General features: G+C 34.4%; 2 protein-coding genes across 2 annotated transcripts; one reads left to right on the top strand and one right to left on the bottom strand.

The window, feature by feature from the left end:
• Positions 1-1,920: 1,920 nt before the first annotated feature.
• Positions 1,921-2,927, bottom strand: LOC111503909 (oligosaccharyltransferase complex subunit ostc-A). Its single transcript, XM_023158342.2, is given in 4 exon segments — positions 1,921-2,430; positions 2,522-2,595; positions 2,646-2,715; positions 2,717-2,927. Coding segments are annotated over 4 exon segments (450 nt in total). The 5' UTR covers positions 2,786-2,927; the 3' UTR covers positions 1,921-2,193.
• Positions 2,928-5,594: 2,667 nt separating this feature from the next.
• LOC111503911 (cGMP-dependent 3',5'-cyclic phosphodiesterase) lies at positions 5,595-26,258 on the top strand. Its single transcript, XM_023158343.2, has 10 exons — positions 5,595-6,123; positions 7,501-7,777; positions 12,409-12,807; positions 17,531-17,853; positions 19,895-20,208; positions 20,520-20,697; positions 20,756-20,887; positions 23,856-23,942; positions 23,996-24,168; positions 25,966-26,258. Exons 1-10 carry the CDS (start codon positions 5,932-5,934, stop codon positions 26,156-26,158), a joined length of 2,268 nt encoding a protein of 755 aa, XP_023014111.1. The 5' UTR covers positions 5,595-5,931; the 3' UTR covers positions 26,159-26,258.
• Positions 26,259-27,088: the final 830 nt, after the last annotated feature.

Here is a 27,088-nt window from a genome sequence, read left to right as displayed (position 1 = left end):
TATATCAATCCGAGTCCTTAAAAAACTCAATTAATTCCCACTTATTGATTTGATGTAAACTATTCAGTCATAAATCTTGGAAATAAAAACTGCATAAATTTCCATAAGAATATGTCATAATATTTTTGCAGATTTTCTTTGAGAGTGCAGAATAAAATTACAATTCAAAAGACATTTCCCTACAAAGAGAAAACATTTTTTCCTGAACATTTTTTCTTTGTTCAAATAAAGAATTTTTAATTTTTTTATGACTGGTAACTTTTGGTTTTTTTTTATTTACTAAATTAAGGTTACTTTAATAGGTTCAAAATAGATTTATATCTTCATACAACGAGTTACTAATGTGAAGTTCAAAAAGAAAACCTTTTTCTGATCACAAACAAACACATGACATTGAACTTCAGCATAACAAAAAACAGCTGATGTTTTAAAAGGCTTTTCATTTTGGTTTATACTTACTTTGCTTACAAAAAAAGGTCACTCCTGGTTTCCCACAGATAAATAAACAGTAATAATTTCTTGGGCGATATGTAAAAGAATGATTTGTAAAACATTGGAAATTTGGTAGTGATTAGACAAAGAAATATGTCAGAATTGGTTAGATAATGTATCCATTGATTTTTGTGATCGCATGCCTCCATCAACAAACACAAAAGTTGATCATCACTCAATTCTTCAATTTCAACTCATGGTTATTATCATTTCACTAACAGACACTTTGAATTTAATTTATCAAAAAACTAGTATTTATACACAAATTCTCCCACAAAATCAAAAAGACGCAAGTCAATAACAGAACTGTAACTAACAGTGTTGCCAGATTTAGAACTTCTAGTATAAGCAATAGCTAATCGAACTGCCACGGTTACTTATTTAAACAAGTTCCGATGGGTTCATCTGTTGATCCATTCGTAACGTTAGCTTGTTAAAAAAATCTGTTTATACCCTTTAAGTTTTCAACTAATCAACAGGGTTGTATTCAATGACGTCTTTGATGAGATAGTTTTGAAAACTGAAGTATCATGGTATTGAAACTATTAATACTTTCAACTGACGAGAAGGCCATTTTCATCTAATTTTGATCTGAATCTTTTCGTTAGAATAGATATTTGATAAAATATCAAGAATACTTTCGAAAAATAAATATGTACATCTAGATACTTTTTTAGGGAGTTTTCACGTTCCACAAATATCAAAATTGTAATCGAGCATGTATGCGAGTGTACAGATGTCAAACATGTCAGTTTTGAAACTCTTCTGATATCTTTCGAGGACGTTTGAAAATAAACGAACAAAAGAAAAAACTGCAACGGCGGTGGATTTTAACCTTGTATGGATTTGTTAGCTTTTTTTTTGATTAGCAAAATTATTAAATCCATAACAAAATTGCCACACTCTTCACAACGCGTGTTTCACCCACGTTGACCTCTTCAGGTCAGGAGATGAACACCAACCTCTAAACGATATCTATCTAAGAGGGTAAACTTTTGGACACGCAGAAATTAATGAATACGACGAAGTACTGATGAATGACATCAGGGTGAACTACAAAGTTTGCCAATTTTACACCTTTATGAAGTGATAAGAGTTCTTAGTAACAATTTTCATTTTTTTCGAATTGTGTAAGGTGAAGAAAAACAAAACTCTGATTCCCTCCTTTCCTTCAACATCTAATGGCTGATTACTACTTTATTTAAAGTGTCAATCTGTGATGGAATGCTATTTGGAAGGGGTAAAAAATAAATTCTTTGGAATAGCCAAAAAAGTGCATTGAATAAAAATATGTTATACCTTATATCAGATGATGTTCTGAGAATATAAAAAATAAGTCATTTTACATATAGTTTTCTTGAACTGTTTAAGATAAGATGTAGATTGTGTATCTGAAAAAATGACAAAAAGGAAATGAAGGCTCAAAAGTATGTGTTATAAATGTTTAATTTGAGATTATATGTTTTATATATTCATATGATATCAAATTTCTGATTTTACAGTGTTCTACTCAGAGGATAGTTTTGTTGTGGTATGTAAAAATTGTATTTTTTGGGGCATATTTCAGACACCAAGAATATATCTAAAACCAAGTTTTTATCTCATTTGGTGGGACATACTTTTATTGAAAAAAATGTATTCCAAAATTTTGGAAAATCCTTAATATTCAAAAAAATATGAATTTCAAATATTACAGTTCTTTTAAGATTGAAGATACCCTGGCAACTTCATCCTCATGAATATCCAAGTTGTGAAGAAGGAAACTAGAACACAAATGAATCCAACAGCAGTAATGAGTAATCTATTCAGTTTTGGTGTGGAAGTTGTATGTATGTGGTCTAGTACGATGAATCCCAATCCACCCATAGAAAATAAAAAGCTGGAAGCAAGACCTTCCATTATATATTGTCCATTCACCCTATATGGCATGAACGCTACCTAAAATTAAAATAACGAGATTTATAGAATCACAATCACAATATTTCTCATTAAAGAAAGTGAAGATTGTCTTTGAATAAAATAAACTTACAGGCCTGGAATGACCATGTTCATCAGTAGTAGATCCTACGCTTGGTGGCTCCACAATAACATCATATATTATACCTAGAAAAAGATTGTAAGAAAAGAAATAAGATACATTTTGAACAAGAAACCTCCAGTCACTAAGAAATAAGAAATTAAAACCATAGAAAACATCATCATGGCAGAAGGCTGCTTCACCCAAGAAGGTTTTTTTTATTTTCATGTAAGGAACTTCTAAAACGCTAAAAGGTAATGTAAAGAACTGCTCCATTTCGAATTACAAAAGCACTACACAAATTTCTGATAATCGAACCTAAACTTAAATTTCAATCGGCAATTATTAAGTTCAGTAAAATGTATACTATAACCTATATCATTAGTGACGTCTACATAGGAGTAAACAATAGGAAGGAGGCGACACCTATGATCTAAGGAAGGAAACCAATTTGATTGTGTCCGATCCGACTTGATTAAAAATCCTTGTTTTCAGGGAAGAATCTAAAATTTTTTACTTCTTCTGATCTGAATTTTGAAACCCCAATGTGAATTCAGAAAATAGTTTGATTCTGTGATTTCTGATCTGCGGGCCAGAATCATTGCTTGCGTCCAACAGCATCCAATGGTTAAAGCTGCTTTTACCGCTAAATGTGGTAGACAGTATATAATTGCTAAATATAGTCTCTGGATAAAATCAGAGCGTTTTTTTCCTCTGATTGATTTTACTGTATGATCTGGCAGATATGATTATGTTTATATAAATTCATCGGCAATAAAATTTGAAAACTGGTATATTGTTGGAGAAGGATATAATGAAATCAGGAAAATATTGTTCTGTTAAATGGGTAATTAATTTTTGAAATATGACACAACATTTGATATATAATATAATATTCCATCTGGATTTAAAAAGCATTTTTACGCTGCACTCAATGCAGTGCTTTCTACTTTTCAGTCTTGGACGCAACCATTAACCTTATACACAAATAACCAGTGTTTGCTACAGTATCTTTCATTTCATTTACATCCAACACGTCTGATGATTTTTTTTATTCAGTTATAGTTTTCACATGGCGAAACTCCTTTTTCTAACCCTGTAGAAAAAATTAATTAAATTCGAAACATTAGCTAGAAAACAATTGTATTTTCTAAGTTAATTTGATCTTGTTACTCAACAAACCTTTCTGAATACATTTTTTTAATGTTTTCTCTATAGTATTGATATAACAGACATCTTATCATAAACTCAGGTTCCACAACTCATCGATCATCTTCGACCAGAAAATGAAGATTGGAACATTAAATTCTGATGCCATTTTCGTTAATACATGAACAGCATTGCTAATGTTTGCCAAAATGAAATATTCAATTCTTTCTTCTCTTCGTTAGTGAAATATTTCACAATAAACAATTTGGTTTTCCATTTCTCGTAACGTGAATGCTCGATTTCATTAAGAACTTCACCCACCATAAAGGATGGATTTTCAACTGAATAACTGTTTGACCTGTCTTAATCGTCCATATTTTGTAGCTTGCTAAATTTATTGTTAATGATCTCGAGATCGTTACAACTGTCTATTTTAATTCTTAGTGGAGGAATGACACAGGCTATTAAACAATTATCATTTCCACCCAGAGATTATCTATCATACGCCTGGAAGAAATTATTGAGTTTTCCCAAATAAAAAAAGAAACTTCTTTTGCTATTAGTCTTTTTATAGTGAATATGACATGAGCTTCGAACAAGAACATTTCCAGATTTTCATAAACAGTTACATCAAGTCTAAAATATGATTTACTTCCATCATCAGTATCTCTGAATAGTACAAAAGACAATGGTTCAATTATATTAGTCAATGCAATATACTTGAAATGTGTGATTATAACTCCCTTCGTTTTGATTTTTTTTATATTCCTTTAAAAAAATACCTTCATTCGAAATCCTTTCACTTATTTCTCTTTTTTTTTTGGCAGCTGTAGGACGTAGGCAACCTATTGCCAGATTTCATTTTTTAATGAAATCTGGCAAGATTTCATTTTTTAATGAAATCTGGCAAGATTTCATTAAAATTTTTAATGAATTTATTTCCAGCACATGAGCGAGGTTAGTAACATGTAACATGGATTCCTGGAATCTTTTTTTAGATTTTAGGTCAATATTCTCTTTCAAACTACATATATCTTTTTCTGCCCAATTTATTCACAATTATAACCAATTGATGTTCTTTTCGCGATGCATTTTGACAGATCTTTCAGCATTTTATTTGTTTATTTCAACCTGAAATTCAATATGTAAAATGTCAACTCATCAGATCCTGTCAAGAGAAAAAATCCCCAAATGCATACTTCTTACCAGTTGGTTTCCATTGGAATGTTTAAATTTGATATGTAACTCTTTCTGTCTATGTTAGGAGTAGAAGACATTGCCTTCCAAATGTCCTAGTTTATTATCTCTATTTTTTTTGACACTGTTGTATTCCTTTATCTGATCTTTCCATTGAGAAAAACTCATAACATACTATTGAATCGCTCATCTAAGGATTTTCATCTGAATTTTTAGACTTCATTACCTCACAGATAAGGCGTTTATCGAATATCTTCTCCATCTCGAATAATGTTCATAGGTAGTGGATGGGGTATCACCTTTTATTGCAGAATGTGGTCTTCCTTTTCTAGCTGAAGCTGCTGTGTTTTTGGGCTAATGGCCCTAATGGTGGCGTTCTACCTTTTTCAATAGCTATGCTATTTGACTTCTGGTTGGAGTTGGTGTTCTACTTCTTTATTATTCGGGAAACCGTGATTTGAATGCGATCATTTTTCAGAAATATGACAGAGGCGGTTATGTTTGGCCTACATAATCAAGATTTTGGTTATTTTGAAAGAATATAGTCCCGTCACAGTATTTATACAGAAATACTGTGGTCCCGTTCCGAATATTCCACTGACTGATTCTGGGGTTCCGGAACTTAGCCACCCCGATGTCAAAAGTCAAGGTCGAATTTTTAAAGTTATAATTTTCAAATAAAAGCTTCAACTTCCTCATGCCTCACTGACATTTATAATCAATAGTTACCGATTTCCTCGTATAAACAGTGCATTAATTAAGTTGATAGAACCATGGGATAATGTAAACAACACAATTATGTCCAAAGCTGTGAATCACCCCCCTATCCCATACCCAAAGTGGATTGTAAAATGATATTCAATTATGCTTAATGGATTTAATTAATTTAATGGAGTAATAAAACTCCAGATTAAGTAAACTCAGCCATTTGGTAAATGATTTTATGGTATCGCCATGACACTATCAATAACAAAATATTACTTATCTAATCTATACTTGAAGTGAATTGGACTCAGTTCCTATCTAAATTTACCGTAATTAAAATTTTTCCGTAAATATACTAGCAAAAAACAATAATGTCCTCGGAAACAAATGAACTATTTCTTCCACCTCCTTATTGTAAAAAACTGAATCCTGAAGACAATGTTTTCAGAGAAGATATTTCTATGCCGAAGATTGAAGTATCCGATCCTGGAAAAATATTGCAACTTTGTGAAATTCTCACCGATAGGACCACGAAAAAACTGGAAGTTAAAATAAATAGATATGTAAGTACTCTCTTTTAGGATTTATATTTATTTTGTGGAGATTATGGAAACATCTTGCCCTCAAAGAAATTCAAACGATTTAATCGTGTCTTTGACTGCGTGACTACAAAATGCTTTGCTTACTACTTACATTTACTTGGTTTTATGTGAGAAAATATATAAAAACAAATAGGCAACATAAAAATGTTACATATATTATACAGTTAAAAAAAGGTTTTTTATTACTATCACAGGTAGGTAGGTAATCTTCAACTTTTTTTGAATGACAGTAATATCATATCTCTTGAGTTCATTGAGATGTTTAGGATATTCTTCGAAACCTTTTGTAAAATGGAAAATTAGAAGCGTATTTTGTATTCCTTTTCATTATATTAACTTATGATGATTTGATTGAAATATTCAGGGTCATTTTCATATAAAAGGCAAAACAAGGTTTTCAAAAAGAGTTTTTTTATATCACTTTGAAAAAATGATATCGAGTTTCGAAGAAGTGAAACTTACATGGAAACAAAAATCCAAAACTGTCATAATTCCAAAGGATCCTGAAGAAAATAAATAAATGGAACTGATACCAAACTGAGAAACGGTTGGTATTCTTCTTTAGGTAGGTTTTCTGCCGAATTAACCAAATCCGATGAATGTGGAGATCTGTCGACGTTGTTTATTCTCACACAGGAACATGGAAAATATTTGTTTAGTTTTATGAGAAACAATTAAAGCCTCACACTTCAAAACAACTCACTATAAATTTGATTGTTTATAATAAATACATCTCAATAACTGCCACAACGTATCCGAAACTCAAACTGTCTAACTTTCAACTGAGTTTCTCATTAATGCACTTATTTTCAAATTGCTGGAAAACCATTTGCTTTATTTTAAGTTTATAATAATTCATGATTAAGGTGTGCCTGTATGCGTCTAAAAACAGCATTCTAGAAGTTGTTAGTATAAATCTTCATATTATACTGAATGCTCAATTAACAGAATTTGTGCTTTTTTAGTTATATGTAATACAGAAATAATAATACAACCGAAGTTATGATCTCCATAATACATGAATATTTTATAGAGATCACTTTGATATATTACAATTACCATTATTCCTTAATGTAACTAAATGCCGTTTTGCAAACCTATATAATAAATAAGATAACTTTCACAACCTGGAAAAAATTATGAAGTGCATCTATATAAGTATAGAAAGGGCAACCTATTAATTTACTTCAAAACCATTTCTTCAAACAACCACAACTTTCATTTTCCAAATTACATTCAACTCGGGATAAGTATATTTATATCTTTTTCCAACCTACACTCGAAGAAAATATTGACGTTTATTGTTTTAGAACTCCAGGTTTGTTTTTTCTTTTTCAGCTAAAATCGGAAAGCGAATCTACAAGCGTTTTTCTCATAAATTTACTGAATGTATCTGAAGAAGCTGTGGTCCAAGTGGTAGATGAGAAGATATTAGAATCAAGTATTCGTACCTCACTTTCAGAGGATACAATAAGTAACATAGTAGAGTACAAAGACAATAGCCTGAAATGTGCCGAGAACCTCGATCCAAAAATTCAAAAATTGATAAATGACATTGTGGGAAATGATGCTGGAGAACTCATGATTGTTCCGATTCTGGCCAATGAAAGAAGAGGTATGCTGCCAAAATATCTTCAAGAAAAAGTCTTCAATTGATATTATAATTTCGTATCGATTGAGATTTTTTGAATGTTTATTTGGCAAAATTTCGTTATCCTGACTTGTGTTGGTTTCAGGAAAGAATGTAATTATTCAAAACTTGGCTTTCCAGTATACTTTCGTAGATAAGGCCACTTTAATCAAGCTTCACCTGTAACCCAAGAGGTTAACGAATTTTACACTTTGTGTGATGACCTCTTGTACAATGAAGTAAAGGCTCTTTCTTAGAAGGATGTCCATGTGACCAAGTGAATCCCATGCTTACTACTTCATTAATCTTGGTGTTTTCTGTCTTTTTTAAATTACCTCAAACTGAGTACTGAAATCAAAATAAGCCATAGTAAAAATGTTTTATTCTTTATCTTGTATATTTTTTGAAAAGAGCATGAAAATAGGGGGGTTGATCGAAAGTAAGGTTATGTAATTTCCCATTTCATCAAAAATACACCTTGAAAGTTTTAGGAATATATCTCTCAATAGAGAGACGGATTAGGTGAATAAATATCGTAAGTGTTTCATAAATTACTTCAATCCTGTTCTTTATTGAAAGGATTACTTTGATTAACATATTATCTGTATGTCATAAATTATTGATTCAGAGCTTGTTTACCTTTCAGATAATCTCGAGATATAGTTGGTTTTTTCTAGTGAGAACTTGGATAACTTTTTTTCACTAGAACCTTTATAAAAGCAACAGTTGTTGTCCGCGGCTTCGTCCACGTAGAATTTGGTTTGTCACATTAAGTTTTGTGAGAGACCATTTTAAACAAACAGTTACAGTATTTTTTTATTAACCCAAAACTTCAGGTTTACAACTTCAAAACTGACGAAATTCAAAACAATCTTTGAACCTCTATTTTCCCCCTTGGAGGTGGAAATTCCTGATTTCCTTTCTTGATGTTTATTTACGTTATACAAAGAACTTACCTGCATATTTTAAGATTCTAGGTTCAGTAGCTTCGGCTGTACGTTAATATAAAAGGGGGCAACAGCTAGTAGTTTATGTTTTCACTTTGAAATACAGTAACTAAAAAAAAAATGCCAACTGCACTAAATAATGAATAGTTTCGATAATCGAATTGTGTTACCAATAAAGAAATTCGCAAAACTAACACAACAACAGCCAACGACATCTGCCCTCACGCGTCTGCCCGCGTTCTTGGCGATGGCGCTTCATTGCTTAGATCCCCCTCTACCCCAGTGCATCGTCTCCCCTCGTCTTACTGTAGACGCGACGCGTAATGACTTACTGCGTTGCGTAAAGTTAATCTTATCGTATATTACTGGAGTTTTTTCCCAACACCAAATCGTTATTTTTAACACCTCGACACGTGTTTTGATCACCAAGAGATCATCTTCAAAGAGGAAGATTAAAGATCAGTTTTAATCCCTAGTTTTTGAGAGCATCATTTTTGATTACCTTACTTATGACTGCTCCCCAATTATAGGGACCGAACAATTCGGATTCACACCCAAAAAGTCAGCTGAACTGGGTCTAATTACCTGCGTTGATTTTCTGTCTGACGCTCTGTCTAAGGGTTTGCAAGTTGACTCTGTATACACTAATTTCTCCAAAGCTTTTGACAAAGTTAATCATGAGCTATTAATCCATAAACTTTGTTTATATGGTTTTGATGGGCAAATATTGCAGTGGCTCAAGAGCTATCTTATGGAAAGAACACAAATTGTTAGAGTTAATCATTATTATTCTCATACCATCGCAGTTACATCGGGTGTTCCACAAGGTTCACATTTGGGACCACTGTTGTTTAACCTTTTTATCAACGATCTAATCAACTGTTTCCATGAAAGCGAAACTTTGCTATTTGGCGACGATTTAAAATGTTTCGAAATAATCAAAAGTGAAGCTGATACATTGTGTCTACAAAACGATATAGATTGCCTTTATTTTTCCCTGGTTAGATCTCATCTCGATTATTGTTCCACAGTTTGGTCCCCTCACTACGTTATACAAAAAAAGAAAGTCGAGGCTGTACAGCACAATTTCCTGCGATATATTGCTTTCAAGATGCGTGTATACTATGACTATACTGCATTGGAATGCATTTTGAACATACCTTCTCTTGAGGCTCGCAGAGAACCTAGAGATTTAATACTTCTATTCAAAATTATCAACGGACTGAGTATCAGTCCCGAGCTTCTCTCCAAAATATATTTACATGTCCCCAGTCGTTCAACTAGGCAGGTGCAAACGTTTTTCGTTTCTTTTCACAGATTCAATTATTCATATAACGGCTTTATTCCCAGAACTCTTAGATTGGCTAACTCTTTAAACAACCTTCAAATCTTTAATATATCAGTATCCCGCTTTGAAAACCATATTCTTCACTTAGTCATCTAATACTCTCTGCTTGTGTTGTTGTATTGTGTCTAGTGTTACTTGCCTGTAAGAATTATATTAGTTCATTTTGTTATATATTTCAATTTTTTCTTAATAATTTATTTGCTATCTTACTTCAGAATTGTATTATTGTTATTATTTACTTTTAATCCACTGTATTGTATCAAGTACTACATAGCACTGTACTACTTATATCTGAATTGGTCTTGCCCGTGTATATATAAATAAATAAATGAATAAATTCGATTTAGTGGCATTGAGTAGTAGGTAGACAGTGATCTCTTGCCAACTCAACAAATGACTCGAGATCATTGTTAATAAGCGTACATGCGTTTTCTACACCTTGAGGGAGAAAGCTGTGATAAAGTTGAGTGTCATCAGCATAAAGATGAAATTTACAGTGTTCTAGACTACGCAACATGTTTGATGAATACATTGTAAACAATAGTGGACTCAATATTGAACCCTGTGGCACACCTGACTTAAGTTTTAGATAGTTTGATTTGATTAGAGATAATTTGAGACATAAAGCGTGTAATAAAAAAAAGTATTCAATTCAATTGTATTTATGGCTCAGTATTTTGCATGTAGTGGCTACCACGTAAGAGGTAGATATATGCTATCCAGGACTTTTATTTAGAACTATTCAAGATAAACAATCTTACGGTAACTGCATGTAACTCCAACGGTATAGGCAGCGTATGCCAAGATAGCTCTTAGGGAGCAAGAATTTTTCCGACTTACTTATTACTTATCGTTATATTATGACCAAAAGTGCACAAAACCTTTGTAGATTGTAGCCTATATGTTATCCTGATGTATAAGCTGTATTTATGTGAAGTTTCATCTAAATCCGTTCAGTCGTTTAGGCGTGAAAGAGCCACAAAAATACATACATACATCCATCGCCACAAACTTTAACATTTATAATAATAGTATAGATATAGATTTTGTGAAAGTTGAAATGTTACTTCTGGTGTGCCTCAAGGGTCAATCTTAGCACCTTTACTCTTCATAATCTACACCAGTGACATCTTGAATTCTATGAAGCACTCAAAAGTTCAGGCCTATGCAGATGATACGCAATTGTATACCAACTTAAACATCTACAACTATGGAACTATTCAAAACCTCATCAATTCCGACCTACAAACCATTTCTAATTTAGCTGCCCAACATAATCTAAAATTGAATAGGAATAAATGCCATTTGATGCTTTTCGGTAATAAAAAGAATAGGGCTATAGTCGCACAACATCTCACAATTAGAATTGAGAACATCATACTTCCCGTTGTGAATTTCATTAAAAACCTAGGTATTATTTTTGATTCTGACCTAAAATTTGATTTGCTTAGAAAATCGTTTGGGACTCTCAAACTTATTTATTCAAATAGATACTTTTTCAGTCGACCAATCAGGAAACTTCTCACTGAGTTGTTGGTCTTATCACGGTTCAACTATGGTGACATTGTGTACAGCAATCTTTTAAGTAGATTTGATTTGAATCGGAAACAGAAAGTACAGAGCTTCTGTTGTAGACTTGTCTATTCTTTAAGAAAATTGGATCATGTCTCGAGTAAAATCGAAGAATTAAATTGGCTGACAATGATCAATCGTACTAATTATAATCTTTGCAATTTTGTGTACAAAGTATTGAGTTACAAAATTCCCTCATCACTTTACAATAAACTCATTCCTAGGTCTATGCTATATTCATTGGATGTAAGATCAAAAAATAAACTGCATGTCCCTGGTCATAAGACGTCATTGTTTCAGAGGTCGTTCACTTATCTCTCCATCAAATTCTACAACTCACTGTTATACAATTGTATGCAACTTTCGAAAGGAGAGTTAAGAATCATTCTGAAAAAACACTTTCTGGAAAACACTTCCTGAATACCAACAGGAACTTGAGTGCCGTGTCCTGAATTTACCTTTAACCTTTACTTACCTCGTCACAATATGTCAGCTAGATACCTATGATATAAATTATTATTATGTGATGCGTTTTTTCATCGTGTCTTTCTGTCTATTTATCATTTTAGTTGATTAGAATTGTACATTTTAGGTTAAGTGTAAGAGTAGCCTTTGGCTAAACTGCGCCTATTTTGTACCTTCACCAATAAAGACGATTTATTATTATTATTATTATATTTCAATTCCTGTAGTTAAAAATGCTTCAAAAAGTGAAATGTGAAATCTTCTGAAGGCATAATTTGTTTCAGCCAACGTTCCAAAGAAAAAGATTATCACACCCGTGTACCTGATTTGTTTTGCACACTCTTCGAAAGACAATTCGTACATCACGCGTCTAGTTCACGAAACTTTCAAGTACTGCTTAACCTTATTGCTCAACACAAGAGAGTGCGAGGAAGAGAGAAGGTTGAAGCAGCAATGTCAGACCCTACTCACAGTGGCAAGGAAACTGTTTTCTCATTTAGGCGATCTTAGCGATCTTCTCAAAGAGATCATGTCAGAAGCAAGGCGCTTGACGAATGCTGAAAGGTGTTCATTATTCTTGCTAGATCCGGACCATATGCATTTGGTAGCCAAAGTTTTCGATGGAGTCAGTCCAGCAGAAAAGAGGGCTGAAGTACGCATCGCCAAAGATCAGGGCATTGCAGGTAAGGTAGGGTATCTTTATTATATTTTATTTCAAAGTGGAACTTTTTGCTCATACTAGATATAAGGAAAGTACTTTTCACACAGACCTCCACTGGAAAGGAACGATTCTTGCTGTGTGTTTCATTTTATTTCATTTCAATTATTCATCAACCACTAGCGACCCGCTACGGCTCCGCACGGGTGCAATGCTGATTAAATTAAATTCTCATGTCACAGTGTTAGTTGCCCAAGTCCTCAGAAACGGTTTGACCGATTTTTATGAAATTTCATATGTATATTCGGTAGGCCTGAGAATAGGTTTCAATCTATTTTTAATATCCCTAAGTGATAAGGGTGCACCTCACCAAACATTAAAAAAAAATATTTCAGCAAGACTTTTTGTTGTTGTTTTTTCATGATGTGGCATTGAAAGTACATATTACCCTTAATTTTAACCCATCTATCACAACCCCTATTTTTTTTTAAACCATTTTAGTAATTAAGTCATTGTTTCGTTGTTATTCTTGCCAGACGTTTACCGTGTCACTTCTCAGTGAATAGCACGAAGTAGGGATGATAACGAAGCTGGTCTCTCCTGTCTATTGGCCTTCTCTCACTCCTTACACAGTTTTCGGCCACTATTAATGTTTATTCATCGAGCGTAGATACAGTTTGCGATGCCACCAAAGCTGTGAATTATACAACATAGTTTTTGAACTCATTGGATTTGCCCGGGCATGCCACCGCATAATTCACAAACTAAAGGTTGGATCGCTCCGTAATTTGAATCCACTACGGCTGTGCAACGGCACACGATTAGTCATTAAAACATTCATGAAAAACGATGTCGAAGCCAGCATTTCAAATGGCAAGTTCCGAGGTGAAAATATATTAATACCACAAATCCCTATCATACCTACAGACGTGATAATTCATTTTAAACGTGTGCAATATCCAATCAGATTGGCATTTGCAGTGACTATTAATAAGTCCCAAGGCCAATCACATTAGAAACCTCTAAAATAATCAGTGTTTATCTACTGTATTATGCATGTAATATACATATAAAGTTTTCTTTTGAATCACTCGATGTATTGAAAAAAACCTGTATCAAAACCAGTTGCGAAGTTTTAAAGATCTAAACCTTCATAGGGACAGACAGTGGGAAGCGACTTTGTTTTATACTATGTAGAAGGTAATAGAAGCAATTTTCTATCGAGCAGGTTTTTAGCTTGAGTTTTTAGCTTGAATTATCCCCTTAAAAAAAACGCTGGCCGCCGCTGGTCTTCAATCGACTGTAACTTGGCCAGGGTCGTGCTCAACTCCACTTGGGCTTCTTGGTCGTTCTAGATGTCGCGTCGCTTCGAGAGACTTCCCTATCAGCTTCCAGAGACTTCCATTACCATATATAAACACTACCAACAGGCAGATGGGATAAGTCTAGTTGGAGGTGGGGTACAAAGTGATCTGATAAGGCGATAGACATTTAAGTATCAGTCTGAAGTTTCAGTTGAAGTTTTTGTTTTATATTGTCAATGTGGCAGTGAAATAAAGTCAATTATTGTCGAACCCACGGGAAAAACGTTACAATAGTTTGGTGGATGCGCTAGATATATCAGAAAGTGGTATATTGTATGAGATGAGGTGGTTTGCGACATGTATGTTTGCTTCTACGTTTTTTTTTTAATGATGAGAGTTAAAGTCCATTCAACAAGATATCATTTTCACTTCCGTCTTAATACACACCATCAATTTTGAAAATGACATATTTCAAAAATTGTAATAGCAGGCATATATTTCGAAACAATGTTCATTTTCAGTAACCGCGGTTCGTTACAGCTTTATAAATAAAACTTATCTGTATAATCTTGTTTGCATAATAATTTGCACTCTACATCAATATTAGTTGGTGTCATCTGTTCTCAGTTCCGGTTGTTTGTTACAAAACATCTAAACGAACTCGTATCAGTTGTTTTAGCGATGTGATAGACTCGTTAATAACGAAATATTGAATAGTTTCTGCAATAGATGTCTACTAAGTCTATCAACGTTATATTTGTTGTTTAACAGACTGTTGAATCGGGTTTTAATATATAATAGGATAATAATTGGACTTGAAGGATTTTCAAGGTACATTTTATTTATACAGAGGGCACACAAAATTTTGTACTTCCCCCAGTGGTTGGGATTATATATGATGTGTAATATCCATTGAAAATTCGGTAAGTATTGGCTAGTTTTGAAGCAAGGAGTTTAAAAAAGATGATATTTAACAACATATCTGTTGCAACAAAAATATTTCTTCACAAGTAGAAAAGGAAATTGAAAAGGTTGATAAACGATAATGAAATAATGTAGTTGTTGGTCTGAAACAGAGACAATCCCTAAAAAATGACGTTGAAAAGTTTTTGAAAAACTGGACTCAGAATCGAGAGAGAAAGATAATATTCTACCAATATCCAGGAATCTCATATTAGCCCTGTTATCAAACTTAGTCATGAAGAATTAGTGGAATCAAGGAAAATGTATATCTCAATGAGGATCTACCAAAATATGTTGGGGGTTTTATAAGAATGCTAGAAAAACCTAAAAATTTTAGATTTTCGTGTGAAAAAGTTCAAGTTTTTGTGAGGGAAGGTGCAGGTGAGAAAGTAATTAAAATGGATAACTCAAGATTGAAAATTGAACACGTCAGCGTTCCTTCACAAGGTCCTAGTATTAACGAGATAAAAAGTTTACTCATGGCATACAGCTTTGATATATTGGGCATCACGGAAACATGGCTTCAAGAAAATATAGATATGAAAGCTTTCAATATCAAAAACTATACTATAATCAAATTATAAAATTAGATAGGCCTATTAAAGAGGTTGTATTCTAGTATATATCAGATCTTCAATTGTGGTAAATCTGAATGATGAATTATCTTGCATTGAATCTGAATCGAAACAGTTATGGTTGAAAGTGAACATTTTTAGCAAGAAATATTCACTTGGCATTATTTATAGACCTCCTAAAGAGAATATTGAAAATGGATGTCTCAAACTTGAAAACGCAACGCCTCCACTTTGCCTTCAAAAGATGAACTATTTGATCTTCTGAGTAGTTTCAATTTGCAGCAAATTGTTTGCACACCAACAAGTGTTACAACAAAACCTGAATATGTACTAGATATTATGAATGTTAGTCAGGTAAATCTTGTTGATTTTAATGTGAATCATGTAGATATGGATCATGACAAACAGACCCCATTTCTTGAAAAAAAAAAAATCACTAAACCCCATACTCAGTACAAGGCTCCATACTAAGACGATACTAATGCCCTGAAAAAACTTGTTGATAATTGAACTATCGACCAATTTGGCAAATGACACTCAGGTGTATACTAATTTTACAGATAGTTGAGCCAAAGCCAGCATTGATGATGTGAAAGATATGCTAGAAAAAGTATATGAATATTCCAAAAGTCATGGCTTAAATTTAAATCCCTCCGAGTCTCAGTTGATCTATTTTGGAAATAGAAATTTAGAAATGAGCAACACCTATAATATTGTTACGTTTTCCTTGTTAGTTCGATAATAATTGACCTTCTACGTCTCCAATAACTTTAATTGGACTTCAGACTAATACTCAAATGTCTATCATCTGATCAGTTCAATTCGTACCGCACTGTCAACTAGACTTCACTTCTCTGCCTGTTGGTAGTGATTACATATTTCATTGAAAGTCTTCACAAGCCGACAGGAATATTCTCGAAGCGACGCGACATCTAAAACGATCGAGAAGCACAGGTAGAGTTGAACGCGACCCTGGACAAGTCAACGAAGATCAGCGGCGGGCGGCGTAATTTTTGTCGGCAGATAATTTACAATAATATCAAGATTGATGGTGTTACAATTAAACCTAGTGTTACAGTTGAGAGTTTGGCTTTTACATTGGCAATAATGTATTCACTGTTGAATATTATTTGTAACTGGTTGTCGGTTAAGCAGAGCAGTATTAATAGTGGGCTTCGACGAGTTTGACGGATTCAAACTAGAAAATTCATCAAGCTACAATGGATTGCTGAAATTTGGAATTTTGGAGTATGTAGAGGAAAGAATATGAAACATTCGTGGACCACATGACACCGAAGTACACTTTAGAAACAAACTGCACAAGCTGTGAAAAGTTATCCTGAGTACTTGCTCAAACAAGTTCAAAATCTGATTTTCCGTTAACCAGCTGTCGCACCTCTACGAACGACAACCCTCAGAAGTCGAAACTTGTTCGAGCTAAGGATTAACGAGGTCTTACCTTTTAACGTGTGTTTCCTAACACAATTGTTGAAAATAGACGCCTGTATATGAGACGTCTGTGTCTAAATTAGCTCAGTTCGCATTTCATTTTTCGAACTAGACTAGACTCTCCTACGTCGCGATAATGCGACGGATGGAACCCTTTGGAAGATGGTAGAACAACTCTCGAAAAGACTGTTTCGAGAGAGACTCAAGTACCAAGCTCATCCTCAGTTCAGTCAGGTTGTAGCCTAGATCCCTTACCCTTTCAGCTGATTTTCGTCAGAAAGACAAATGGGTTCATGGCTAAGGAGAAGACTCAAGTATGGTCGGGCTGTGACCTTGAGTCGCAGTCGATCGGAGGAGACCAGCGTCGGCCGCCGTTATTTTTTTCAGGGGATACTTTACAACAATATGTACATACGATTTCTTAATCTACATTGAAGGGAAACTTTATTGATTTTAGGCCACGTAGCTGCGAGTGGACAGATCCTGAATATCAAAAATGCTTACAAGCACCCGCTTTTCTACAAGGGAGTAGATGAGGCTACAGGTTTCAAAACGAGGAATATACTGTGTTTTCCTATTCGGGATGAAGATACCATTGTTGGCGTAGCCCAACTATGTAATAAGATTGATGGACACTTTGACTATTTCGATGAACAAGTAGCCAATGCTTTCAGTATATATTGTGGCATATCGATAATGCATAGTTTAGTTTATAAGAAAATACAGGATGCCCAAGCAAGAAGTCAACTGTCAAACGAGTTGATGATATATCACATGCAGGTGAGTATAATAATTGCTTTATTTTGTACAGAGGTCCCTGCATAAATTATTTTTGTAAAAATTGATAGCATTCAGCATTAAAACTCTGTCAGATAATTTAATACTTGTGATGCACTGTTTGGAACCTTTGGTGTAATAATGAATATTACTGGAGTTTTATTCCAACACCAAACCGTTATTTTCAACACCTCGACACGTGTCTCGATCACCAAGTGATCATCTTCAAGAGGAAGATTAATAATTCTTTCTCGGTTAAAAAAAATAGTTAGATAACTTAATGTTAAATGCTATAAAATGTAGTTAAAGCATCGAAAATTCTCACCGGTCCAGCTGACAATTTTAAATGCAACATTGGAAAATTCATAACTAGAAAACTATAAAAAAAATGCATAATATACATGGTGATGTATGTTATCAGAATCAATAGCTCTTAGCTATCTTGATAATAATAATAATATGCTTTACTGCCCAAAGAACATTAGGTCTCATTGACAAAGCTGCAAATTTTCATTAGTCATCATAAAAAAAAAGTGAAGTATTTTACATCATGGCCAATTTCAGTTTGTCTCTGAAATAAGCAAACTTAGACTTAAAACGAATACTGTGCTATAAGTGAGACAAACAAAGACGAGCTATTATGAATATCATTAAATCGGACTTCTATTGTCTAATCTAATATATAAAAATGGATGTTTGTTGGTTGGTTGGTAAGTGATAAACTTCTACATCGCTCAACCGATCGTGATGAAACTTGACATGTATGGGTAATTTTTCATATGGAAGGTTTTTAGGCTATCAATTTTTCTGTAACTCGCCACTAGATGGCGCTGTAGGACAATTTTTTGAAAGCATTGTTCTATAACGCTAACAGCAACATGGTACTAATTAGTACTACAACTACCAAATTCTACGCAGGCGAAGTCGCGTAGAATTCAACTAGTATGATATAAAATGACTTGAAGTCCCTGAAAAAACCCAATACAATTGAAAATTAAAATGAATAGCTGAAAATAACAATCATAATGAGAAAAAAAAGAGAAATTAAATTACAATAAAATGAAATACAAGCAAAAAATTGAAAAAAATTGAACAATCAAACAAATAAATATAGTTTAAAAAACAAAAAACACGCTTTTAAAGAACGTCGAACTGAAAAGTTGAAAAAAAAATTTTTAAATAAGCTTAAAACAATAACGAACGAAAAATACTAGTATTATTGTGCGACGGGCGCTTGATATACAATAATACTAGTATTTTTCATTCGTTAATGTTTTAAGCTTATTAAAAAAATATATTTTTTAACTTTTTAGTTCGATGTTCTTTAAAAGCGTGTTTTTTAATTTTTTAACTATATTTATTTTTCATTTTTTAGTTTCGTATGCTATAAAAGCGTGTTTTTTTAGTCTTTTTGAACTATATTTATTTTATCTAAACTTTGGGATCAATCAGCCGTATATTGTTTAGAAAAACAACCATTGATATTTTCCGATTTCGGAAAGGGAGCCTGAAAATCAGCTACCAAGCCCAAGGCAACAGGCGCTCAAAGGAGGGTTACAAATAAGGCAGCGGGCGCGCGTGTTAATAAAAAAAATACCTTTTTCAAATGAAGAAATACATGCAAAGTGAATTCGAATTATATCAAGGAGGTTATGTACAGCGCCATCTGCCCGCGAATAGATCAAGCAATACTGTCAATATATCAAGGAGGTTATGTACGGCGCCATCTGCCAGCGAATAGAACAAGCAAGGATAGTTACAAACATACATACATACATACAGGTGAAGCTAATAAAAGCGTGTTAAAAAAAATTAAACAAAGGAAATAAAAATTAAAATATATGAAGCCAAGTTACTTCACGACGTTTCGATTTGTTAGTATCCACAATCGTCTCAGGGTGTGACAGAAAGATTAATTTCATATATGAAGTATATATTGTACTTAAACACTTTTCAATTTGAAGCAACCTTGGAGTGTTGCAAGAAATAGGGTAATCAAGTTATAGAAATTTGTCAAGTTGATTTCTGTGGTAATCTTTTACAGGTTATGGATCAAGATGTCGCAGACGTAGCCACTTGTTCCAGCTTGCACGATTTCTCCAACTTTGAAAGCTTCAGTTTCATACCGAGGAAAGTTTTTCCCAAAGAAATCCCTTGTTGTATACTGAAGATGTTCGAAAATCTGGATTTCGTCAACCACTTCAGAATTCGAAAGGAGGCATTGATTAGATTCATTTTGTTCGTAAAAAAAGGATACAGAGCATTGCCGTACCACAACTGGCTGCATGCGTTTTCAGTTGCTCACTTTGCTTATTTGTGTATAAGGAATTTTCAGCTGGTAGAGATGGGGTATTTAACGTAAGTATGAATATAATATTGTTGAAAAAAATTTTTTGGCTTTCTACTACTCCATCTTCTGGTGAACTTCTGGAGAAAAAGTTAAGTTTCACGTAAACTAACAAAAATGTGTAGATTATGTACAGGAAATTCTTTTATATACTTAGCTCGCACAAATTTCAACTTCTGAGGGTTGTCGTTCGTAGGGGTGTGACAGCTGGTTACCGGAAAAACATATTTTAGACATATTTTTTAAACATATATATTTTTAATTATTTCTTATTAACAGATTACGAGTTCTTTCAAAAATCTCAACATCTTCGTGTTTTCAGAAAACTAGAAGCCCTTTCTTATATAGTATCATGCCTGTGTCATGATGTTGACCATCGAGGAACAACGAATTCATTTCAGCAACAATCGAATAGCGTATTAGCAAGTTTATACTCTAGCGAAGGATCTGTTATGGAAAGACATCATTTGTCGCAGACTATTTGCATATTAAATACCGAAGTAAATTTGAAGAAATAGTCAATTTCGAATATGTTGTCCTTAACAGGTATCGTTTCAGGGATGTAACTTCTTGGAATCTCTCAATCGAGACGATTACATCAAATGTCTCGATCTCATCAAGAATATGATTCTTGCCACAGACCTCGCTACTCATTATAGGATCCATTCGAGGCAGTTGGCTATGGCTCAGGTGAGAAACACTATTCAAGAAATTTATTATTTCCCCTGTATAACGTGATACAGCTTTTATGAAATTATATCAACTACTTTCTTTCATACTGTGGTTTAATGAGTTGAACTGTTAATTATGTTTTGTACATTATTATTTGTTTAATATTAGGAAGAGGATGTGCAGCTCCTAGATGGAAGAATCATGAGACATCTGGATGTCCGAGAGATTTATACTTACCTCAGGGTGGACCGACTCCACTCACAAGTGCAGAAACTCTGACAGATCATGTCATTGGAACTGTCAAAATTGCTGCTATAAATATGCTTGTCATTCCTATCTTCCTCTACTACTCTACTCCTTTAGTGCAGTAAAGTGGACTATATCAACTCCGGGTAAATCCCCTAAAAATGATCCGTCCCCATAGGACTTCGTATCCCAGATCATCCTTCTCGTGGTTATTACATTCTCCAGTAAAGGAACTTTTGAATTTGATGTGTCTGTTCAACATAATGTTCCCGAACGAAGCCTGTAAAGTCATCAGGCGTTTGGATCCGCGACTATGAATTGGAACATTTCTTTTTGAGGCAACTGCTCAAGAGTCGGATGAACTTAATTAAATGAGCTGACTTTATTAATAATAAAAATAATAATAAGAGTGAAAAACGACCCAATGTCGTACTTGAAGAATATTACAGTACCTTCTACTTTCTTCTTCACACCTACGGATATCTATGAAATAAAAAAAATTTTTGGTGAAATCAAAAATAAAAATTCGGTGGGGTGGGATGCCATTTCCTTAAAAATTCTGATAACTCTTTCTGGCAGGGCTTTGAGTGAGTTGGCGGAGGCAATAAATTTCTCATTCTCTAAAGGTATGTTCCCAGCGTGTCTGAAAATTGCCACAATCATTCCTCTACATAAAGGAGGCGATCTTGACAACCCAGCTAATTTTAGACCAATTGCTTTGCTACCCGTCTTGTCTAAAGTTATAGAAAAACTGGTAAAAAAATTAGTATTATCCTTCCTCGAGAAAAACAATGTGATAAATTTATTCCAATTTGGCTTTCAGTCTTCAAAAGGTACACAAGACGCTATATTCTCACTCCTGGAAAACCTATACACCAATCTTAATAACAGAGAATCTGCGGCGGCCATGTTTTGTGACCTCACCAATCGGCATTACTTTGGTTTGAGACGTACTTTTCTCATCGGCGGCAGAATGTTCTATTAGATGGAATTTCATCAGAGGAACATTTCATTGGCAGTGGGGTTCCACAAGGTTCCGTTTTGGGACCGGTGTTGTTTCTCATTTATGTCAATGACTTGGTCCATGTTGACATAAGTTGTAAATTTACATGTTTTGCTGCCGACACCACTATCCTCTGGCATAGCAATACCGCCTCCAATTTACTTGATCAAATCATCGTCGACATAAGAAGGGTTAAAGAATGGTGTGATTCCAATCTTTTATCATTCAACATCGACAAAACAAATGTGGTCACGTTTAGATGTAACATAGGGGAAAATGTAAAAATTGAAAATTTGGAGAAAAACAAATTTTTAGGGCTCTTCATTGATGAAAATCTAAAATTTGATTCCCATGTCGACTACTTATGTAAAATACTAGCAGCAGGATGTCATGTAGTGAGAGTTGTTGCAAGAGAGTTAGACACTACTATTACAAGATCAGTTGAAGATCAGAAGAAGAAGTTATTTAACCACCTTCCCATTAATTTAAGGCGAATATATAATGAAAAGAAATTCAGAAAGTGAAAGAATTCCTTGTTGGGAGGCCCTATTATAGTGTGGACGAATTCTACCACTCTATTGAGTAATTGGCATGTAGCTTTGTGTAAACAAGTTATTGAAACCAACACGAAATGGCTATCAATGTTCATTATGTAGCATTATATATTTACATTTACCTAATATTCATAAATTCATGTACTTATATTTGTATCTGTTCAGCTGGACTTAATATTGTTCTGTACATATACTCTGCTCTTGTCTCTAAGCATTATTTTATAGTTTATATTTGTTAATTGTCCCATATACATGTTTTACTTTACTAGACTTTGCCAATAAGATGTTCATATCTTGGGTAATGAAGCATATTTTGATTTGATTGATTTGGGCTTTTCTTCAACAGTAAAGACTGTGTTAGGAATCACACGTTAAAAGGTAAGACCTCGTTAATCCTTAGCTCGCACAAGTTTCGACTTCTGAGGGTTATCGTTCGTAGGAGTGCGACAGCTGGTTAACGTAAAAAACAAAACAGATTTAAACAGCTTATGAAGTACCTGACCTTCGCTTTATTCTAGTCGAGTGGGCTGAAGCTGGGAAATTGAGGGGTTCATATTGGTTTACCTGCGTCATTACTTGAGGTTTTGACGAGACACTGGTGTTGACTTTTGCTTCGGAGGATATTGAATTTGTTGTGAGAAATGAAAAGTTCCGGATTCGATGGAACTGCTCATTCCTCCAGGCTGATAACCTTGGAGGTTTTCAATCATGGGTAAGACAAATATCCGCCAAAAAGACCACTCTGTTAGAATTGTTATTCTGATTATTGGAGTCCTTGGTGGAATGATGGCCTCCCTACTCTCGAACTTCAAGATCATAAAGGCTTGCAGCAGTATGACAGAAATTTTGGTCGTTACTGGCTCATTGTATACACTCAGAGGACATTTCTCTCGGACCCAATGATCATTTATCTACTGGTGCGTAAAGGAGTGGTCATTGGTTGTTACTACTGTCGCAACCTCTGTATCTATCAGCAGGAATTCGGAAAAAAGATCTGTCTAGCATAATCTTCTAAGTTATAATGATACAAAAAAATTCATTATTGGAAAAATAATTTGAAATGATACAAGACAGAGGGTGATCCTATCAAAGGCATGATTCAATGTCTGACCATAACACTGGCATATACCCTTTCATCCAACCAATTATCTAATTATCTACATAATAAATGTTTTAATTTCAGGAGGGTTACAATAAAACGAATCCAGAGCACAGGTATTATTTATGTAGTCTTTTGATGACCTGCGCAGATCTGTCTGACCAAACAAAGGTATTTCTTTGATTGAATTTTTTTCCAATTTTCTCAATTTCATTACTCTACAGGATTGGCCAGAAACAAAGAAAGTTGCCCAACTTATTTACACAGAGTTCTTCATGCAAGGAGATTTGGAGAAGAAAATGGGCAAACAACCAGAGCACATGATGGACAGAGAGAAGGCATCGATTCCAGATCATCAGCTGGAATTTTTGAATGAATGTTGTATATGCATATTTAGGTAATGAATTTGTGACTCATTAGTATGAATCAAAGTTGAGAAAATTATTTATGTATATAAGATTCTGAAATCACCCACGTTTAAGCTCAGTTTTGGTTTTTACACTGTCTCTCGAAGCGGGTTTTGCTAACCAAGTTAGCATCATCAGGAGGTATTATTATCAGTTATTGAGTTGAATCTGTTTTATATGTTAATGATTAATCAAATCTGTATTTCTCTGGTTTCTTCTTGTAATCATCACATAAGGGAGTATACAAGAGGCTGTTAGTAATATAGCTGCAAAAGATCTAAGCCATTCCTTATGGAAAAACACGTGCAAATTTGAGCAGGTCCATTCTGGCGTTTTTTGGACCTCAGGCCCACCTCCACTTTTACCGTCATTCAGTCAACCAATCAGCTATCGCGCATACAGCGGGAAATTCAAATCAATAGATGAACAAAATTGTTCCGAGCGCAAAATCCCATGTATTTTCTTATGGAGCTAAACTTTTTGTAATTTTTGGTTCAAACAGGAGTGGGGGAAACGCGTGACGTCATCGACGCAGGATGGAATGAGTATCTTAGCGATTCAAGAGTGGAACTCCGCTCCTCGGCCCCCTTGGTACTCCGCCAAACCTATCAGCCCCCTTAATACTCCGCCCCCAACCCCCTTGGGACTCCTCTAGAATCACGTGACAGGACCCCTTGTCATGTGATTCTAATTAAAAAAAGTTTATAGTTATGAGATTCGAACCTGGATCGTCCTCGCGGTAGACACTGTCCTTAGCCTCTACACCAACGTAAGATATTGAAAGTAACTGCGAATGTTGGTGTAGAGCCTAAGGACAATGTATACCGCGCGGACGATCCAGGTTCGAATCTCATAACTATAAACTTTTTTTAATTAGAATCACGTGACAAGGGGGCCTAAGAGGTGATGCGGAGTCCCAATGGGGCCGAGGGCGGAGTACTAAGGGGGCTGATAGGTTAAGCGGAGTACCAAGGGGACCGAGTTCCACGCTTGAATCGCTACGATACTCATTCCATCCTGTGTCGATGACGTCACACGTTTCCCCCACTCCTGTTTGTACCAAAAATTGCAAAAAGTTTAGCTCCATAAGAAAATACATGGGATTTTACGCTCGGAACAAGTTTGTTCATCTACTGATTTGAATTTCCCGCTGTATGCCCGATAGCTGATTGGTTGATTGAATGGCGGTAAAAGTGGAGGTAGTCTGAAGTGGGCTTTGAATGCTAAGGCTAAGTTTACACAATGGACGTCTGGCAGAAACAAGGCGCTGACCTTTGCCCCTTCCGTGTGAAGTGGGCCTGAGGCCCAAAAAACGCCAGAATGGACCTGCTCAAATTTGCACGTGTTTTTCTATAAGGAATGGCTTAGAACTCTTGCAGCTATATTACTGCTGTTCGTGGATCTCTTAACAAATTTCAAAGGCATCTGAAAGCCTAGTGGCTTGTACTAGTCTCAATAATTTCCAGCATTTCTCATTTATTCTCTTAGTCGTGTCGAGAGACTTCTCTGAAACCAAATATGTGTAACATACTCTTTAAAAGTTATTATTAGAGTCCGCTTATTTTGTAAATTCCAGACTTCCATCATTCTGTTTACGAAGATAGTCTTTATATTTATACATTTTTAGAGTATCGTTCATATGCTAACTTGGTTGGTGGACCATGCATCAAGATATGTTTTTGTTCTGGCGTAGATTTTTTTTTTGTAGATTCACTTCATGTCGAAAGTTTTATTTCCACCTCAAAACTGAGGAACTATAAATGAATAGTTGTTTCTGTTTGTTTCAGAATATTAGCAACGATGTTTCCTGTAGCTAAAGTATTAGTAGACTCTATCAAGAAAAATATTATTGCCTGGGAGTCCTCGAAAACTATATTCGAAAAACTGTGTGTTGAAGGTAGAACATCTTATGAAGTTTTAACAAGTGATGAACTAGAGCAACAAGTTCAAGCTACCCTGAGTTGTATCACAGGTTTATAAGCAGCATTGTGCAATAGCATAGAAAGACAAGCCTGCAATAAGTGTAAAATTATTTGTTTTGTTATTATTTATGTTGGCAATAAAGACATGTAAAAATTGACTTTTTTTGTTTCTCTTAGAATAGAATACAAAAAACCATCCATGAAAATTAACCATTTATTCGAATAGTTTTCTAGACTTCCATGATTTGAAAATTCAATAATTGCAGAAATTGAAGTGGGGTTTGATTCAGTTATGCCTTGAAAATTCGTGTATGATATGCAAATAGTTATTGTTTGAAATTCAGATAGCTACAATTTTGTCAATATAATGACTTGGTAACTTAATTTAGTCGAGACTCCCTTTCTCATTCTGTGTGATAGTTCGTATCCAAGAAACATGGTGTAGAACGGCGAAACCTTAACTTGCAATATTTGTTAAAATTATCTGACATTCTTGATTTGCGCAAATTTTATCTGTAATACACACCTGAAACACTAATAATTCAATGTTTGTGCTCATCTATCCCCGTCAATAAGAACTGAGTAGGGTCTTGTATACATGTACATTTTTTTTAAACAGCAATGTTCACAGACAAAATTGCCGTTATTCGAGTGACACTAACCCTCACATTTTCTGAGAAACACATACCCAATATCCAAAGAAATTAACGTTTGGGCAGGAATATTAGAAAACCATATTATAGAACCTTCATTTATTGATCAAAATTCAACAGTGGAACTGTATTTGAATATGCCGGAAATTACTGTTGACCCTCTCATAACTGAAATCGTCGAAGCGAATCCTAATGAATTCGATATGGATATTGTATTCCAACAAGATGGAGCACCACTACATTACTCCAGACAAGTAAGAAACTATTTGGATACTACTTTTCCCGGTCGTTGGATTGGCCGTCGAGGTCCGGCAGAATGGCTAGCTTGCTTGCCA

The sequence above is a fragment of the Leptinotarsa decemlineata genome, unplaced genomic scaffold (assembly GCF_025532065.1).
Source record: "Leptinotarsa decemlineata unplaced genomic scaffold, Ldec_3_MD MMD2_tig00000882_RagTag_RagTag, whole genome shotgun sequence".
NCBI lineage: Eukaryota > Metazoa > Arthropoda > Insecta > Coleoptera > Chrysomelidae > Leptinotarsa > Leptinotarsa decemlineata.
This window is presented reverse-complemented; position numbering and strand designations above follow the sequence as displayed.

Excerpts from the sequence above, each read along its gene's own strand:
- LOC111503911 (XM_023158343.2), top strand. The coding sequence starts at position 5,932 with ATGTCCTCGGAAACAAATGAACTATTTCTTCCACCTCCTTATTGTAAA. Across the intron at positions 7,778-12,408 it reads TCTGGCCAATGAAAGAAGAG|CCAACGTTCCAAAGAAAAAG; the intron begins GTATGCTGCCAA and ends AATTTGTTTCAG. Across the intron at positions 20,698-20,755 it reads TTTGCATATTAAATACCGAA|GGATGTAACTTCTTGGAATC; the intron begins GTAAATTTGAAG and ends GTATCGTTTCAG.